Source organism: Cydia pomonella, chromosome 3 (genome assembly GCF_033807575.1).
Source record: "Cydia pomonella isolate Wapato2018A chromosome 3, ilCydPomo1, whole genome shotgun sequence".
Classification (NCBI taxonomy): Eukaryota; Metazoa; Arthropoda; class Insecta; order Lepidoptera; family Tortricidae; genus Cydia; species Cydia pomonella.
The window spans coordinates 2,199,373-2,218,585 of NC_084705.1; the positions used below are offsets into that span (position 1 = coordinate 2,199,373).

The window sequence follows — 19,213 nt, forward strand, 5'->3', positions numbered from 1 at the left end:
GAGAAAATACTCCCTTTCCCGTTTCCAAACACCCACAGTTAGTCGGTCATCCCCTGAATGGTAAAAGTAGAACCACCTCCATCTTCGTCGGCAGAAGAAGGGCCATCAGAGCTTCACTCTGTAGTGTTTTATCTCTATAGGATTTGGCAATTTAATCCGCTATAACATCATTTTGCTACATCGAATACCTTGACTAAAATATCAACAGAAGATATGTAATAAATCTTCGGAACATTGTGTTCCTGCAAATTTGTGGCCTGAATTTTTATAGACAAGATTATAGCAAGCATCGCTGGCTCTTAGTAATCTATATGCACCAAAATTTTCTAAAAGAATGCCACGAACCGTACCGAAACTTTCTGCGGCGACTGCACGCAGGAAATATGTTAGAAAACCATTTACCTCTTTTAGCTATGAAATATATTTTTTATTTATTAAAGCAATATAACATACATTTACGTTTAAACTTCTATTCCTAATATAATATCAATATTCCAATCTACAACTACGTCTCTATAGCAAAGCCAAAGTTGATAAATTAATCTAAATGTAAAAACTGCTCAGATTTTTTTAAACATGAACCCGTTTTCGCCTGCGCAACTGTCCGTCTCCTTGAACTTTAACGGCTGTAAAAAAAAGTTCAGACAATAAAACTGAAACGAATACGCTTTGCTCGCGCTTCGTGCTCGCTTGATCAACAATACGAAATTTAAATACAAAAAAAATACAAAATGTTACAATTCAGGGAATAGATCCAGGGTCCTCTTCTCTCTCCCTGTTACAAAGCTTAGTCAATAAAAAATAGGAAATTAAAGTGCAAAAAAAAAAAACAAAAAAGATTTCATTGTTCGGGATTTGAGCCCGGAACCTCATGATTGTAAAGCTAGTGCTAAAGCTAGCCAATTGAGCCACGAATGGATATATGTGATACGGTGAAATTAGGCTACTTATTCTCGAGTAAAACCTGAATATCTAAATACCCCCTAAACCAGCGTTTTAAAATATCTGAATTTTTCGCAAATCACTCTGTAACCATGTCTCACAAGGAGGAAACTCTTATGATATCGATACGGCTATTTGTTTAGGCGCGACGTACCATGACTCCGCCATTTTGAAAAAATTCCAAAAACTGGATCGACAAAAAAATTCTATTTGATCATAGAATATGGTCGCAAAATTTCACGCGAATCGGTTGAGAATTGCGACCTGTAGAGGAGAACATCCGGACATACGAAAGCAGATTACGCGAGTCAAAACGTAGACCTACGCTACGCTTCGGTCAATAAAAACTTTTTAATTAATTTTAGATTATAAAATAAATATAAAGAATAAAATAAAATAAAATAAAATTAATTAATTTTAGATTATGCGTTAATCAATAAAAATTACGTTTTATGTACAGGAGTGTTCAAAAAAAGAAAAAAAATATTTTTTTTTCCCTTTAAGTCATATAACATTTTTTGCTTCTGTTACCATCAGGAATGCACCGTTAAAATTTCTCGCAATGCTCACGGGCGCCTTGTATGGAAAACAAGGCAATTGCGATTTTGTCGATGAAATTTTGTGTTTATGCAAAGTTGCCATACAATCATATTTAAATAAAATGTAAGGAATCAAAAGGGTGCTATTATTTATATTTACAGTACATATGGTGCTACTTTACCGCACTAGTGCGAAAATTAGCATATTACGTTACTGTGTTTGTATTTGTATTTGTATTTGTACTATTATCTATTTTGTATTTTAAAAAAAGAGTTGAATACGTTGAGGTCTTGTATTTGTTATCATTTCCATAATTGGACACCTAAAAAATATATTATATTATTAAGTATCCAATTTATTGTGATAAATAGTAAATTTTCTATTTGACTATTTTTTATAAAATTCAACAAGTATCATCAACCCTACTATCCTAGTCATTAACGCAAATGAGATAACGGGTGTTTTTGGACTTTTTAGTCGAGGAGTATATACAAACTGTTACAGTCAAGTGTAAAAATATGGGTGTACACATCTTACTCAAAAATATGTCCCATAGCATCTTATTCCAGTATAATAAGGGCGTAGTACAGTCAGAATCAAAAGTAGCGGATCAACAAAGGTTTCAAAAGTATTTACCAGCTTAACAAAAGTTGATGATTCTATATGTAAAACAATTTAAAAACTGAAATAAATGTCATATACTAAGAAAAAGTGACCAAGGCCTCCAATGCCCCAGGCTGGAATCGAACCAGCGTCCTCTGCTATCGCGGCAGGTGTCTGAGCCACTCGGCCACTGGGGTCACGGCATTGGTCGAATTTTTCCAAGTATGCATCTCTTACTGAAGGCTTACGGCGCCCCCTAGCCATCTCTGAGGTAGAACAGTATGGTTCGGACCTTCTAACTGGATCAACTCAGGTGATACCGAGCTAGCGAGAGAGATGGCGCTGCCAATCAATACCCCTTAGGTCGCATGGTCCGACTGGCTAGTCCGATCAATCGGAATACGAATTTTTTTTTTCTCGCTGCCTCGATTGATCGAAATATAAGGACTTCTCTAATTCTCGTAGTCCTACTATCGGAGTAACGGGATTTTAAAAGTTCGTCTAGTTCGATCGATCGAACCACGAGACCTTGAAAAATCCTCTTAATCCGATCACACAACTTTTATTTTTCCTGTTAGTCCGACCGGTATTTTTTGGTTAATTTTGTACTCTACCTCTGGTTTTTAACAATTTTCTGGTAAAAAAAGTGTTTTCTTACTTTCGACGTGATTCTGGGTAGGAATGGAGTCGATTGGGATCAAAAACAATTTTTTTAACAAAATGACCTTTTTCTCGTACCCTGTATGTATTTCCGGAAATCTGTTAACGCCAATTTTCATCAATTTGCACGGCACGGGATCTGGCAGCTACCCTCACTGACCCAAAATCTAAATCTAATTTTAACTTTAATTTATAATCTTACATATTTTTATCAGAGAAAACATAGAAAAGTTTATCAATTGCCAGTGTCTAGTAGTGAGTTAAGATGAGTTAACCTTTATAGCCGGACTTAGCAATAATATCAAGTCTACAGTTATGTCCGATCAATCGATCCAACAGGAAGAAAAAATGACCTCGTGGTTCGATCGATCGAACTAGATGAACTTTTAAAATTCCGTTACACCAATAGTAGGACTTAGAATTAGAGGAGAGTAGGAGGAGAATTAGAGATGTCCTTATATTCCGATCAATCGAGCCAGCGGGAAAAAAAAATCGTATTCCGATTGATCGGACTAGCCAGCCGGACCATGCGACCTAAGGGATTACAAGTAATAGAACAAATTAAATGACGCACGACGCTTGACGCTTCTCACGCACGACGTTCAATTTATTTCGCATGCACCAAACAGCATGAGCGATTTTTGCGGTCGTGTCAAAACAATATCAATACCGTAACATCTGGTTAAACTGAATCGTTCTCAAGGTCGCATTGGTCGGAACTGTCGGAATCTTCTTAATTGCCGACCGCCTGGTAGGCTTAAGTCTAAATCTGTGGCCCTAGTGAAAAAGGGTACAAGTCACTGGCAGTTTAGGTGTATAAGGGCATAAGTGTTACGTGGAACTTACACCCCTTTACACCTGCGCTGCCAGAGACTTGTACCCTTTTTCACTAGGGCCACAGAAATATGACCTTTATAACTTGATAAAATATTTATGTGATAATATTATTTATCTGAAATATCATTCCCACATCGGATTATACACTTATAAATTATATTTCGATCAAGAAACGTAAGCTAATGCTAAAAGAGATATAAGTTTTTATCCATGTTATCCATTTAAATACTAAAGGAAATATTGTTAAAGTTTGATATACTGTTTGTTGTAAACACGTGAGTGTTGATGTGTGCAGTTGATTGTTAATGTTTATTTTGTTTATGGATGAGTTTGACACACTTAATATACGAGTAATGATTAAATAAAACTGTGTGATTGAGTTATATTTAATAACAAATACTGCATATGAATAGAAATTAAAATACAGATTAGATGTGAAAGTTAAAAAAATGGAAGGAAATAATGAAGATATTGGTAAAGTGTCATTCGAAATAGCCCTAGATAAAGCTGGTGAGTAATTTATAAATAAATACTAAGTAAAGACTTATTTTCCTCTATGAATATAGTGCAAAACGATTTAGAATTTTTATTTTTTATTAAAAATATTTGAAATATATGTTCGCATATTTTTTCGTTTCTAAATCTCCTAAAATCAATTTAGCATTTTTCTACGTCGGTGGCAAACTGGGTTGCAGCCCGCCTGATGTTAAGCCGTCTCCGTCGTCTATGGACGCCTCCAACTCCAGAGTTGTATGCGCGTTGCCGACCCAACTCTCCGCACCCTCGTTGAGCTCTGCCAACCTTACGCACCGGCAGTATTGTAGTAAAGGGAGATGACACTATTCACTTCCTTGATAAATTAAGTTGCGAATTACAACGTATATATTTTCCTTATTTTCCGCTGGTGCAACTTCGCACAGGCTATCCAAATGCCATTAACAAGTCGAATGATATCATTTAATATCATCATGGTAGACAAATAGAAACTTATTTTTTTTATATTTTATTTTTATTTTAATGGCACACTAAACAGGCAACATGCATTTTTTTTTACAATATATAGAAAGGTAGGTATTATGTAAGAATGCCATCCAAAATAAGCATGCAAAGCGAGATAAAATTACGAGCAATAACTATCCTAAAATTATAAAAAATATCCTAAAACTACACTACATCGCTTTTTAGCGATAAGATCGCCTGTTGTTTACCTCATCTTAATGTGCTGTATTTAAGTTGTTTAGATCTGACAGTTGACAGACAGTCTGAGTTGAATAAACTCGAGCGGCTTCAAAGTATTTTCAATAGGTTTATTTTTGGATTACGGAAATTTGACCATGTATCGAGCTTTCGGACGCAGCTCAAGTGGTTGCCTATCCGTTACCGCCGTGATTCTCACATTCTTCATCTTCTTTATTTAGTACTGTTTCTTCCAAACACTTCCTGCTATCTCAAAGTCCGTTTTAAATTTCTTAACTCGGTCAGGTGCTCTCAAAATCTTCTACTTTCCCCCCTCCTTCATCTTCAAATGTCTACAACAATTCTTTCAGTTTTCGCGCTGTTCGGTTGTGGAATGCTCTGTCCATCGATTTTAGACGTACTATTTAAAACTCGATTAAAGGAACATTATATATCACAAAAATATAATCTTTTAATCTAATATAGTATTTTATGCATCAGTTGTATAAGAAGGGTCAAAAAAGGCGAGTGGCGTGAGTTACAATGTGAGCCGGAGCCGAAGGCGTAGGCGAACATTGTAAAGGAATACGCCACGAGAATTTTTTGACCTACTTATACAACGTTGCATACAATATTTTTCCTACGAGTCAACAAAAATAAATCTTAATTTCGGTAAACAAATTACAGCAAAAGTATATAGCCAAGATGCGCGAGCATACCTTGTTACGCGCCCGGCCCGCCCCGGGCCGCGGCCGGCCGGTCGGCGACACCTCCTCGTAACTTATGAGGCCCTGGTACTTGCTACTTGCTAAATTAATTTTTTGGACAGTTTTTTCTCAATTTTGGCCACCGTAGCCTACGGAGACTAACAAGCAACGCTAAGCGGTCTTCGTAGTCTATGGGTGTTGCTATATTACGGGTGTCACATGCGTGTTTCTGACTTATGAAGTAATTATTTTTAGTATGCAACCAAATGAATATTTTGTAAGTTGGCATCAATGCACTTAGTTTAAAACTGTATTCGTTTTGGTTTTGTTAGGTTGGTAGCCATTAATCGCAGTAACATTATAGCTTATAAAAGCACAAGAGCTTTTATGAGGAATAGACAATATAGACTTTTCTTGAAATCTTTTATGTATGTTGTTATATTCGTGTTAATGAATGCATAAATGACAGATAACAGTAGAGGAGTAGGAAAAAGCTCTTAAACAATCTATATTGAGTAACTGAACTAAAATATAATATTACATAATTCAAACTAAAATTAAACCTAGAAATAAAACAAAATCACCTACTATAAAATATACTTACCTACAAAAAAAAAAACAGTTACATATTATTTAAACGTTTTGTATTCTCCTTATAACTCACGGTTGTTTTGGATATCTGACATATATATTATTTATTTATAAATTGTACATATGAAGTAATTTGTGTAGTGTATGATTTAGTGTATTGTTGTAGTTTATGTATTTTATTATTATTATTGTCTAGTTTCCACTTTGCAATTATTCTTTTTTCTTTTGTTTTTGAACCACCCGTACACTTAACGGTTTCGACGGTTGTCTGGAAGAGATCGCTGTTTAGCGATAAGTCCGCCTGTTGTTACCTACACTGTTGGACTCCAGTGAATTCTTAAGGTGTAATAAAGAGTATTTGAATTGTACACTAAAATACAGAATAACATAAATAATTTTAACATGTCTTGGATCTTAACATTACAGATTTTGGGCTATACAGCTATATCAACACGATATGTTCCGGCGTGGCCATAATCTCGATGGCTTGTTTGGTATATGGCACCACCATCATAGTACCAGCTAGTGCTTGTGAGCTGCAGACTACCCGAGCGCAGCAGGGGTTGCTAGTAGCAGCACCGGTTGTAGGTAAGTCTAACTAGTAACTACACTATTACAAGTAAAGCGGAATGGCCCCATACAAGGCAAAACATCTTGGATCTTCGAGAGATCTATTAAATTAAAACGGGTCCCTCAGGTATTTTAAGTCGAAACGCTCGACACGTTTCACTCCGTACCGAGAAGTGTCGTCAAGAGCTTGCGTTGACGGACCGGTTATTTTCGCAGGGTTGATCATTGGCGCCACCTTATGGGGCTACCTGGGTGACACCCGCGGCCGGCGCAAAATGCTGCTCGTATCTCTTCTATCCTCGGCCGTTCTCAATGCATTGAGCAGCATATCCGTCAACTGGGTCATGCTGATGTTACTTCAGTTCTTCACTGCACTGCTGTGAGTTTTCATGATGACGGTTAATCAAACAACAAAGTTCTAAGGGTGGTTAACAAAGTTCCAACATAAAATTCATATTGTCTCAAAATGAGAGAAAATAATAACCGGCCAAGAGCATGTCGGGACACGCTCAGTGTAGGGTTCCGTAGTTACTCTTCCGTCACAATAAGCTAAACTGGAGCTTAAAGTATAGTAAATTGTTAACCAAGGGATGAAACGGTACCTTTCACCCGAGTTCAACAAATAGGCAAATTTGCATAATCAGTACCTAATTAAAGTAAGTCTTTTTACTATGAAGGGAAAACTTTTTGCGATAACTCAAAAACAGCTAAACTAATCATGTCCGCTATAGTTTTCATTTAATGTCTATCTTAAGCTCTACTTCCACGATTTTTTTCATATTTTTTGGACCTATGGTTCAAAAGTTAGAGGGGGGGGGACTCATTTTTTTTTCTTTCGTAGCGATCTCCGAATATATTCACTTTATCAAAAAATGTTTCTTGAAAACCCCTATTAGTTTTGAAAGACCTTTCCAACGATACCCCACACTCTAGGGTTGAAGCGAAAAAAAATTTCACCCCCACTTTACGTGTAGGGGAGGTACCCTAAAAAAATTAAATTTTTAGTTTTTATTGTACGACTTTGTCGGCTTTATTGATTTATATATTCATGCCAAATTTCAGCTTTCTAGCACTAACGACCACGGAGCAAAGCCTCGGACAGACAGACAGACAGACAGACAGACGGACGGACATGGCGAAACTATAAGGGTTCCGTTTTATGCCATTTGGCTACGGAACCCTAAAAAGAGGAAATAAGAGGTAGAATTGACTGCATAGACTTGTGATCTTGATAAGGCTCAGCAATCTAGCAGGATAGGTGTTCTGTTCTTTTAAAAGTATTTGATATGTTTTACTTTGACTGATCGAAATTCATATAATTTATCACAGGGCAGCAGCGAAGTACACGTTGTCGATGACCCTGCTAAGCGAGTGTGTGCCGATGGCGAAACGCAATCTTGTGGTGCTCATGGTGTCCAGTATCTTCTTGCTATCGCAGGGTATAATGGCAGGTAATTCGAATCTTATTGAACTAGATGCTTAATGTATCTTTATTACCACTTATAGACATAAGCTACTACTAATTATTATATGCGGCGTGTCCGAATTCAATTATTTACCAAACTCTATGATTAAATTGTAAATGTGATCAGGTACTGCTCAAGTTTTTGGGGTTCCTGGCGCCTGTAGGCTGCATTTCATACGCTTTCACAGCTCAGTTTGGGACTATACTTTTGAATTTCTTTTAGATGTATCTATTTGTTACTAAACTGTTTTGTACGCAATTTTCTGTCACGTTTCCTGTTCTGATGTACGATTTGGCAAATTCTCATGGAACTGCCGAAATACCACACCCTTTGGTCATACAAAAAAATGCGCCCGCTAACTCTAGCTTAAATCTTTCCCAGTGCTAGCGATTCCAGTGATCCCACTCACATTTTCCCACTACCTCCCGGCCCTGGACATCTACTGGAACTCCTGGCGCTCCATGGTAGTGGTCTACTCCATCCCGAGCCTGCTCTGTGCCTGCGTCCTTTACTTTCTACAGGAGAGCCCCAAGTTTGTCCTTGTCAGAGGAGACGAACGCCAAGCTTTGGAGATCTTGAAAACGATTCAGAGGGTGAATCTGGGAAAGAAGGCAGTATTTGATGTGAGTATTTATTATTGCTTAGTTGTGTGAGCTGAGTAATAAAGAATAATATATTGTATTGTATTGTAATTTTTTGGTAACGCAGTGCCAACCTAGTAATAATGAGCATCTCAGAAGAGGTTTACGAGCTGAATTTACTCTTAAATATTCTGAAGATTTGGTAGCTGGTGACATAATGAAGACTGAAGCACGGGGAACAAGAATTAGGGTTTCGCGCAAGTTTTTAATTAGGTGCGTCTACAGACCAGACATTTGTATAAGCAGGCGGGTTTTTAAATTTAACGATTGTTTATTTCAGGTTCCAGGTTTACTTCCTGAATCATCAGTCCTGACGTCAAAACTATCGGCTAAGGACCAGATAGTGCCGCTGTTCAAAACGCCTTTGGTTAAACACACAATAATCCTAGCTCTGCTCTTCATGTTCCAACTGTAAGTGTTTTTGACGACCAGTCTGGCCTAGTGGGTGCCTGAAGCCGATGGTCCTGGATTCGAATCCCGGTAAGGGCATTTATTTGTGTGATGAGCACAGATATTTGTTCCTGAGTCACTGGTGTTTTCAATGTATTTAAGTATTTATATGTTAAATATATTGTTGTCTGAGTACCCACAACACAAGCTTTCTTGAGCTTACCGTGGGACTTGGTCAATTTATGTAAGATTGTTCTATAATATTAATTTATTAGAATTATTAGTTAAGTGTAAACACGTAAAATTATATATTATTTATTTGAACTTCTGTGTTACTAAACGGTTAATTCTTACAGTCAATGATGTAGATTGTCAAGATTATTCTCCGATTGATTACGCTACAGCTACTGTTTTGGAATAGGCATTTTTGTCTTCTAAATGTTCTATATGTTGTTACTTTATGCTAAACGTACGAGCATATTTATAGTATTTTATGCATCAGTTGTATAAGAAGGGTCAAAAAAGGCGAGTGGCGTGAGTTACAATGTGAGCCGGAGCCGAAGGCGTAGGCGAACATTGTAAAGGAATACGCCACGAGAATTTTTTGACCTACTTATACAACGTTGCATACAATATTTTTCCTACGAGTCAACAAAAATAAATCTTAATTTAGGTAAACAAATTACAGCAAAAGTATATAGCCAAGACGCGCGAGCATACCTTGTTACGCGCCCGGCCCGGCCCGGGCCGCGGCCGGCCGGTCGGCGACACCTCCTCGTAACTTATGAGGCCCTGGTACTTGCTACTTGCTAAATTAATTTTTTGGACAGTTTTTTCTCAATTTTGGCCACCGTAGCCTACGGAGACTAACAAGCAACGCTAAGCGGTCTTCGTAGTCTATGGGTGTTGCTATATTATGGGTGTCACATGCGTGTTTCTGACTTATGAAGTAATTATTTTTACTATGCAACCAAATGAATATTTTGTAAGTTGGCATCAATGGACTTAGTTTAAAACCGTATTCGTTTTGGTTTTGTTAGGTTGGTAGCCATTAATCGCAGTAACGTTATAGCGTATAAAAGCACAAGAGCTTTTATGAGGAATAGACAATATAGACTTTTCTTGAAATCTTTTATGTATGTTCTTATATTCGTGTTAATGAATGCATAAATGACAGATAACAATAGAGGAGTAGGAAAAAGCGTTAACGTGTCATCTATACACCTAGTTAAAAGTTACTGTCGATATTATATTATCACGAAGAATACGTTTAAGCTAATTCTGCACTTACTTTTCAATGACTGTGGATATGCCACTAATAAACGCTATACGAGTAGTTATTTCGTAGCAATTTGATGTTATTAGTGACACGCCAAAACTCCATCACTGCAAAGCGTTTGCAGGCTAATCTTGGTCTGAGTCTAATACCAGTATTTTTATTACTTCAGGTCTGGTTCTTTCCTCGCTTGGTTGCCTACGATAGCCAACCGGGTCATATGGATGTACGAAGCTGGAGAAGTGGAGGACCTGACGCTCTGCGGCATCCTGCGGGCTGACTTCAACATGCCTGGTGATGTGAGACCATTACTTTTTCAATTGTGTGAGATATGAAATGTTTTAGTATCAATATTAATACTTCATATTATAGGTATCTAAGGGTTAAGTACACCCAGCCAAACCAATCGCGTTGTAGCATTCCACCAAGACACACTAAACGAGAATGTTCGGTCGGAATTATATGAATCCTAAAGGCCTATCTTTACTTTTGAAATGTTTGATTGTTGTACAATGGTTAAATGTTTTTTTACTGTGGTATATTGTATTTGCAGCCTAATGCCACGCCTTGCGCCTTGAACGTCACGTCTCTCCTGATTGTGCTTCTAGTTGGTGCTGTGCAGTCCGTTTTGAATCTGTTCCTTACCATTGTAAGTCTTCTTCTTCTTATTCGTGTAAAGGATTCAAACTTTTTAAATTAAATTTTTGTCTGCCAATGCTTTGCCCCTTCTAGCCCTCAGGGTGTAGCCTATAACAACGAGTAAGTAGTCAAACTTTAGCGCTACTTTTGGACCGGAACAATATTTACGTTAGCAAACTTTTCCGATATATTTTGCTAATCGAGAATACGACTATTTGCAAGAATATGCCTTAGGTATTTTATTAAATATCTAATGTGTTATTACGCAAAATAATAATTTGTTAATTTGTTCAATTTAAAAACCGAAGTATTTCGTTCCTTTTTCCATTATTCTTCATTTCTGCGACAGGTGGTAGTGAATCGTGCCGGCCGCAGAAACACCGGGATGATCCTCGCCGCTGTGGCCGGATTGGGTGGCATCCTGGTTAACCTAATCTTCAATACTATTGGGACTTCTGTCCTATTTGGATTGTTTCTCATGGGCATAATAGCTCAGGGGCTGTACACCGCCATCGCTGTCACAATCTTTCCTACGCATTTGAGGTGCGTATGACAAAGATAGCAACTGAGCACTTTTGAGAAGCGCTGCTGGTAACTCTAGCGGTAAGCGTGTAAGTTGAGCTGTCAAAGTAAAGGTCGAAAAAGTCAATGATTTTACTTAAGCACATAAAAGTCGTGGATTCGAAAGTGGAGTCGCGACTGAGTCTCGAAACTTATGACTGAGCAAACAATCAGGACTTCGTATGTTTCCTTTAATGCCTTGAACTTTGGATTGGAAAGTCAGTTAGCAGTTGCTTTCATTTACAAAAATGGGGTCCATGAGTATTCATAGTATAACGTTACCGAAAAAAGGATCGTCTCCGAAATTTTGCAATTTTGGGAACCTTTCGATGGCACCGACCATTACTAATCCAGTTCTTTTTGTAATCACAGGGCGATGGCAGTAGCACTCACGATGACCGCTGGCCGCATCACCAGCTTCGCTGGCATCCAAATCGCCAATTACCTCTTGGGGACCAATTGCGAGCTGGGATTCTATTTGTTCGGTGCCATCTTCGCTTGTAAGTTAAATTTTTGCTTTCGGACACTTTCATACAACTATTTGTTGACGCATTCTAGAACTGCACTGTGTAGTTTCGAAGGAATCCACTGAAATCTGACAAGACATTAATAATTTATTTAATTTATTTATTTAAACTTTATTACACGATATAAAATTGTAGAAATGGCGGACTTAATGCCTTAAGGCATTCTCTACCAGTCAACCATTGGTTCATTGCCTCATTGGTATAAATACTTGACATGTAAAATAACATTGATTTTACCAATAAATGTCTGATTCTGATTCTGAAACAGAAACTTGTAGTTATAATTGTTGTCCCATTCCGTTATTTTGACATTTGTGTTCGTTAGAAAGAGGCAGAATGTAACAGAGGTTTGCTATGTTTTATGTGTAAGCTTACAATAAGAGTCGGACCAGGGCAAGTCTGCAATGATTTTTATAGCACACAAAGTGCGAGTGTTATTTATACGTCATATTTCATAGAAGTTCGACATTTAAAATAACACTGGCACTGCGTGTGCTATCAAAATTGTTGCAGACTTGTCTTGGTCTGACTCTAGGGGTCTATTCGTACGGGATGATTTAGTTGAAAAAGTTAGACAAGCTATTATTTTTCTTTCAGCATCAGCGATCGTGGCGTCGTTTCTGCCTGATGATCGATTTTTGAGGAATCCTCAGCGCCCTAAAGAACAAGATTAACGCACTCTGTCAACCAACAAACATCGATCTTATTTTGTAACTGTATACTTAATATTCTATAAATACGTATAAATATTTTGTATTTCTATAATAAAGCAAGGAAAGCAGTAAGAAGAAGGTATTTAATAATAATAAAGTCCTGCCGACCTATGATGGTTTTGTCATTATATCATTAATCATTTAATGCTTGGATTGGCGATTATCTGATAAGTGACTTAATTCGGTATAAAGTCGCGAGGGTAACCTATAATTGACTAATGATAGCGCGACATATTTTGAGGTTTTGAAAAATGAATTTTAAACTCTATGCCTTAAGGCGTATTTTAAAGAATAGATGATTAAATCACATTCTACCACTTATCTTCATATGACATTAACAGTTAAAAATTATCCATGGTTTGAGCTTTTGAAAAATAAATTGTAAACAAGTATACTTAAAGCGTATTTTAATGATTAGTTGGCCAAATGACATATTACCACTTATCCACATTTGACATTGATAGTTAAAAGTTATCCATGATTTAAGAGTTTGCAAAATAAAGTCTTATTGTGTTTAATTAAGACGTATTTTAATAAATAGTTGGCTTAATGATAAGTTGTGTCTACAATTCATACATAGCAAATGGGGAATCATTGCTCGCTTAGATTTGAAGGCACGTTTTAAGAGGCCTTATTCCTACAGACGAGCGTATTTTGTAAAATGCTTCCTTTTTCATTCAAGATTACGACGTAACTATTAGTATTAATTCAAAAACTGATAACGTACTTAAATAATCGTTTCCTAAACTAGGGGCTCCAACAGTTAAAATTTTCATTTTCTCTTTTAAACCTCTTTTTTAATGAGGTTTTTTGGGAGTCTTTTCCAAATTTTGCAGTGAGATGTGGCGTTTCGGTTCTCAATTTTGCTATAAACAAGAATCATTTGGTACATGAATGACTACAATTTGATTCAACATATCTCGTACGAGGGGCTGGAATGATTAACAATCGAAGATTCATTTGAAAAAACTGATAAAATACCTTCCGAGTTTTCTTCATTTTTTTGGCAAAAACAGGGTTTTATTATATTTTATTTCCGCAAATTGTACGCATATTTTGCTTTAAAAATAATATTATAGCAAACTGTAACTTTATGTTAACCTATAAAAAAAAAATCGTAACTATGGGACCTACATTGCCGTAAATTTATATTTTTTTTAAACACGTATAAATCACGCAGCAGCGACGCCCCGCTCTCAGTCCGCGCGGAGCGCGCTTAGAGGACGGACCTGTGCTCGATTGTCAGGCATTCGTTGCGATCGTAATCAGCTACGGAGTTCCGAGAAGTGCTATATACTGCGATTAGAAAATCTTAATAAAAGTTCATTTTTTACAGTATGCCTAACAGACTCGCTTATTGATGGATTTTCAGTGTTACTTTTTTTTTAATACTAAGTCGGTGGCAAACAAGCATACGGCCCGCATATGTACGCCTGCAACTCCAGAGGAGTTACATGCGCGTTGCCGACCCTAACCCCCTCCCGCCCCTCGTTGAGCTCTGGCAACCTTACTCACCGGCAGGAACACAACACTATGAGTAAGGTCTAGTGTTATTTGGCTGCGATTTTCTGAAAAACGCATTTTCACTTGAAATTACGTTAGGGTTTGCATTATTATTTTTGACCCGGATGAAGTCCAAGTTCTCATGATGGAGTCAGGAGTTGGTCACCAGAATTCCTAATCTACTAATTATAATCCCATCGTGTTTGGGCTCAAAAGATTTGCCCTGACGAACACCATCGATCTAGATGAGGTCCAGGGTCTCATGATGGAGTCAGGAGTTGGTCACTAGAACTCCTAATCTACTCATTATAATTCCATCGTGTTTGGGCTCAACAGAGTTGCCCTGACGAGCACCTTCAATCTAGATGAGGTCCAGGGTCTCATGATGGAGTCAGGAGCTGGTCACCAGAACTCCTAATCTACTCATCATAACTCCATCGTGTTTGTGGAACGTGGAAACACTATCTGTCTCTCTATCGCACTAATATGCGCAATCGATTGGCTTCTTGGCTAGGTATCATGGGTGCGTAGCCAACATGCCAATCGTTTACGATACGACAACGAAACACTACTCTCTCTCTATCGCACTAATATACGCAAGGATTGGTATTTTGGCTAGGCACTAAGCAAGTGTGTGGCCAACATGCCAATCGTTTACGATACGACAACGAAACACTATCTGTCTCTCTATCGCACTAATATACTTTATTTATACCTGCAGTCATTTACTAACTTCTTCATTTTCCATTGGTGTGAAAGAGACAGAATAAAGAGCAAGGGTTATAGTACACTCTGTAGTCTGTACACTTAGTAGTAGTGTACATAAAAAAAAAACTACTGTGCATATACAATAAAATAAAGAGTGCCCATATGATATCATATGACACTAAAATTAATGTTGCTTGAAATTATATTGAAAACTATCAAGATTATTCTAGTCTGCATTGAAACGCGCGTCGCGTTGCCGGCGCTCGCGTACCGAGCGCCAACGCCATCTATCGAGCGTTATTTCGTGAAATCGGAGAACGCTCCAAGGATTAAGGGCTCTTAAGGTTTGAAAGACAGGCAAATGTAGTGAAGCGTATAAGGTGTTCAAAATTAAGCGTGTAGATCATTTCTAACATTTCACACGATGAGTTGACTTTTGGTACGGACTGTGCCTATTGAGTGAAATTAACGTAAGGCGGTCTTCACACTGGCGTTGCACCGCATTCCATTGCGACGTGGATGGTGCGGCAGAGTTCGCTATAGTTTTCCTTCAATAGTTTTTCCCCCGGAACTGAGACCTCGCGGTTTGCCAAAAATTATGTATAGCGATTGCATTTGTTGCACCTACTTACTCGGAAAATGATAAACTCTGGTACAGCAACTTCGTCAGTAGAAAAAAGGCGGTAAATTTTTAAAAATATAGGCGCAAAGGGTTGATCTCCCATATAAAATTTAAACTTTGCGCCTTTTTCTACTGCCAAACTGGGTGTCTTTGAGTATAGTTTCAAGTCACCATAGAGATTTAAAAAGACCGTATCTGTGGTAAACGGTTACGTTTCTTGTCAAATGACTATATTATGTAATTTTGAATTCGTTTATCTTGCTAATTATGTAAAATGGTACATTTAAAAACAAAATCAAAAACGTGTAAACCGGGCTTTTTCACTTGATACCACCGACCACACTTTCTTGCAAACAAGTTGACTAGAATAGCAACAAGACCCCTCACAAATAGCTTTTGGGCTTCTTGGCTCTTATATAGCTCCAGAACCCCTTGATTGAGCCTGCTCATAATTTAATTTAAATTAGTACAAAACTAAAGTTATTGCATAACAAGCTATCCTCTGAGAGCTCTTAAAAAAAAATGTCGAGGCCTGCCAATAGCCAGTCGTGTGTTCCAAGTTGAATGTATGATTTTTTGTCATATTATTTGGACCCAACATGGTTCGAAAGTTAAAGGGAGGGACTCTTCTTTTTTTCTTTCAGAGCGATTATTTACAAAAATATTATCTTTATCTAAAAATGGTCATTAAAGACCCATATTTGTTTTAAAAGACCTATCTAATGACAGCCCACACCGTAAGCTAAACACTACGGTTTAACTAACTCACGTTATTTTTGACACTTGTGCGACATGTTTCGGAGAACCTATTAGGTCTTCATTTTCAATCACGCTAGTCATATTTCTTTTTTGCTAAAGTTAGACTCACAACCGTTTAAATTCGATCCCACGCCGTGCTTATTGTTAGCTTGGCTCAGTTGAACTGCAACATCCTATGTATACCTTATATTTCGTAAATAAATGACTTATGACGTCACAAAGTTTATGACTTCCCCTCCCTCTTGTCACAACATGTCACATTTTCTTGACCCCCTCTCTCCCCCTTAACGTGTGATCTAATTAATGGATGACCTCTTGGGGCTAGTCCGGTTTCCTCAGAATGTTTTCAGGAAGGCAGTGTTAATGAACATAACAAAACAAAATAATACTAGGCGAAATATTTATTTATTAATAGGGCACGCTTCTCTGCATGTAATGCATCCCTCGAGCAGCGCCCCCTTCCATTTCCGCTTCAGGTTCGCCTTTTATTGGAAGATTTCTGGAAAAAAGAAAAACCTATTATACCTATAAAGTAAAATAATCAAAAAAACTTTTTATAAAAAAAGTAAACCGACTTCAAAAAGGATAAAATAAAATATTATACTTTTTTAAGTATATGCATTACCAACTAATATGATTGAAGTCGGTGCCTTATCGTCAGTTTATATTAAAATTTCTTATCATAATATCATATTGTTGCATTAAAACTACTTTGATTAAGCTAATCGCAAGATATAAGGTAATTGCAGCAAAAACAATTAGAAGTCTCACAAGTTATTTTCTCAACACATTATGACGTTAAGATTTTATAATTAAGTGAATAGTTAAAAAAATATTCATATTGTCAATTTCTGCCTGAAACACAAGGAATCCTAGTTAAGGTATTTGTAAACCACTTTTCTCTAATAACAATTCTTAGTCTTTAAGAGCAACCAACGTAGGTACAATACTTTTTCAATGGATGTGGTAGGCAGCTGCCCCCAGTCCCCCATTTCAAAAAATCCATGTACATGGGTATGTGTTCGGTCACCGCAGAGAAAATTTGAGGAGTGGAGCCCTAAACATGGTAGGTAAACCTAAATTTAATTTATTCATAAAGTGTCCAATGTCCATGCAATTTTGCAGATACATCACGTAAAACTAACAGGTGACTTGCATGGAACGACTCTGGGTATCTATGTACCTAATCGCGGAAAACGTCAAACATTTCACAAATATTTATACTTAAAATATTATAACAACGGTTATATGTATATGTAATCTCTTAATATCTTAGAAATTACAAAATAGTATTTGACTACCTATTTGTATCCGTTTTTGCAGAATGAATGATAGATGAGTTGTAACGAAACGTACTAATCCCGATTCAAAGTAAACCCCATTGGTGTTGTCAGGGATTACTTTGGCGATCTTACGGTTTACAAGAAAATAAAATGCATTCGATTTATTCTAAAATTTCTAATTATGATTTTGCAGTTATTACATACCAACTGAACGTTTAGCGAATGAATTCCTTTTCTGTTTAGAAACTGTACGCCATGCGGTAAAGGTTATGGAAATATTTTTACTTGGGTGCAGTCTACTGTGCCTAAAATGTTAGCAACCCCATATGCCTCCTGAACACCTCTCAATTCCTGGGAAGACTATCCATGTGTCCTTGAGTCTGTAAACGATCCAACACTTTCATGATTTGGTACTTTAGCTACACGTAGAATTTTACTTACATAAATACATATGTAAGAGTGGTAAAGAAGTTGCATATAATAACAAAAATAAGGTATGATTCTGCATTGAAATATTTAGGTAGAAACACTTCAAATACAAATACCAAATGTGATCATACTGATTACGCTGTATACTAGGAACATCATTATAGAAAAATCTCACTGCACATTCATACTCGTATTTTTTTACCTTCTTATCTCCGGTGTCAGTGGTATTCTGTATCAAAATGGACATACCTTCTATTCACCGCAATTACAAATTGATCCAAGTACCGGCTGACGGTAGACTGAGCAATGGACAAGCCATGGTCTTGTCCAGTTCCCCGTAAGTAACTACCGTCAGCCAATAGGTGCAGTGATGTTAAAACCTAAAACAAAGACTTGTAAGTAGGTATATCATTATGAAATAATGATTGTGATCAAGGTGGTAAAGGTAACGGGAATGATTTGAGGAATAGTGCAACATTATATCTTTACTTTAAGATGTGCCGGCAATCTATCGCCATGTTGAGGCTTGAGGTCGGCGTCAAGTTCAGCACACAGTGAGAGTGAGAGTGCTAATTCTTTGCGCACCCTATACATATATGCGCCGAAACTCCTCGTCGGGCTTATCAAACGGGTTGCATGCATCCCTTATGGCCCGGCGTTGAAGTTTTCTGTCTTGTTTTTCTTCGATAGCAGCAGCTGCCAAGAAGAAATGATATCTTGCCATCCCTAAAAAATGTATTGCTAATGTTATATGTAAATAAATGAGTTTGATTTTATATATAATGAAAAAAACAGATACTTACTGATATTTTACTCCAAAAATTTGTATTTTGCACCATTTATATAGCACAAGAGCACTTATCGCGACCCAGTGAGCACTAGGATAAAATAATCAAAGTCTAGCCGTCAAAACTCGACTATATATTTAATTATTCAACAAACGTTGCCATTTACCGTCTATCGCTGTCAAAAGTAGACAAAACGGTGTAAATGCTATAAAACGGTATAAATCTAGACAAGTGTCATTTATATCATTTAACTTATCCACTTATCAACTAAGTTTAAGTTAG

At 37.2% G+C, this 19,213-nt stretch overlaps 1 protein-coding gene and 1 long non-coding RNA gene across 2 annotated transcripts; one reads left to right on the forward strand and one right to left on the reverse strand.

Annotated features, from left to right (window-relative positions):
• Window positions 1-3,657: 3,657 nt before the first annotated feature.
• Window positions 3,658-12,931, forward strand: LOC133515767 (putative transporter svop-1). Its single transcript, XM_061848352.1, has 11 exons — window positions 3,658-4,092; window positions 6,483-6,644; window positions 6,843-7,005; window positions 7,956-8,077; window positions 8,474-8,715; window positions 9,014-9,144; window positions 10,572-10,698; window positions 10,953-11,048; window positions 11,388-11,581; window positions 11,972-12,099; window positions 12,724-12,931. Exons 1-11 carry the CDS (start codon window positions 4,032-4,034, stop codon window positions 12,798-12,800), a joined length of 1,503 nt encoding a protein of 500 aa, XP_061704336.1. The 5' UTR covers window positions 3,658-4,031; the 3' UTR covers window positions 12,801-12,931.
• Window positions 12,932-16,817: 3,886 nt separating this feature from the next.
• Window positions 16,818-18,096, reverse strand: LOC133516688 (uncharacterized). The gene is made up of 2 exons (XR_009799254.1): window positions 17,919-18,096; window positions 16,818-16,930 (listed from the first exon to the last, which is right to left on the reverse strand). It is a non-coding gene; the product is annotated as an uncharacterized LOC133516688 (long non-coding RNA).
• Window positions 18,097-19,213: the final 1,117 nt, after the last annotated feature.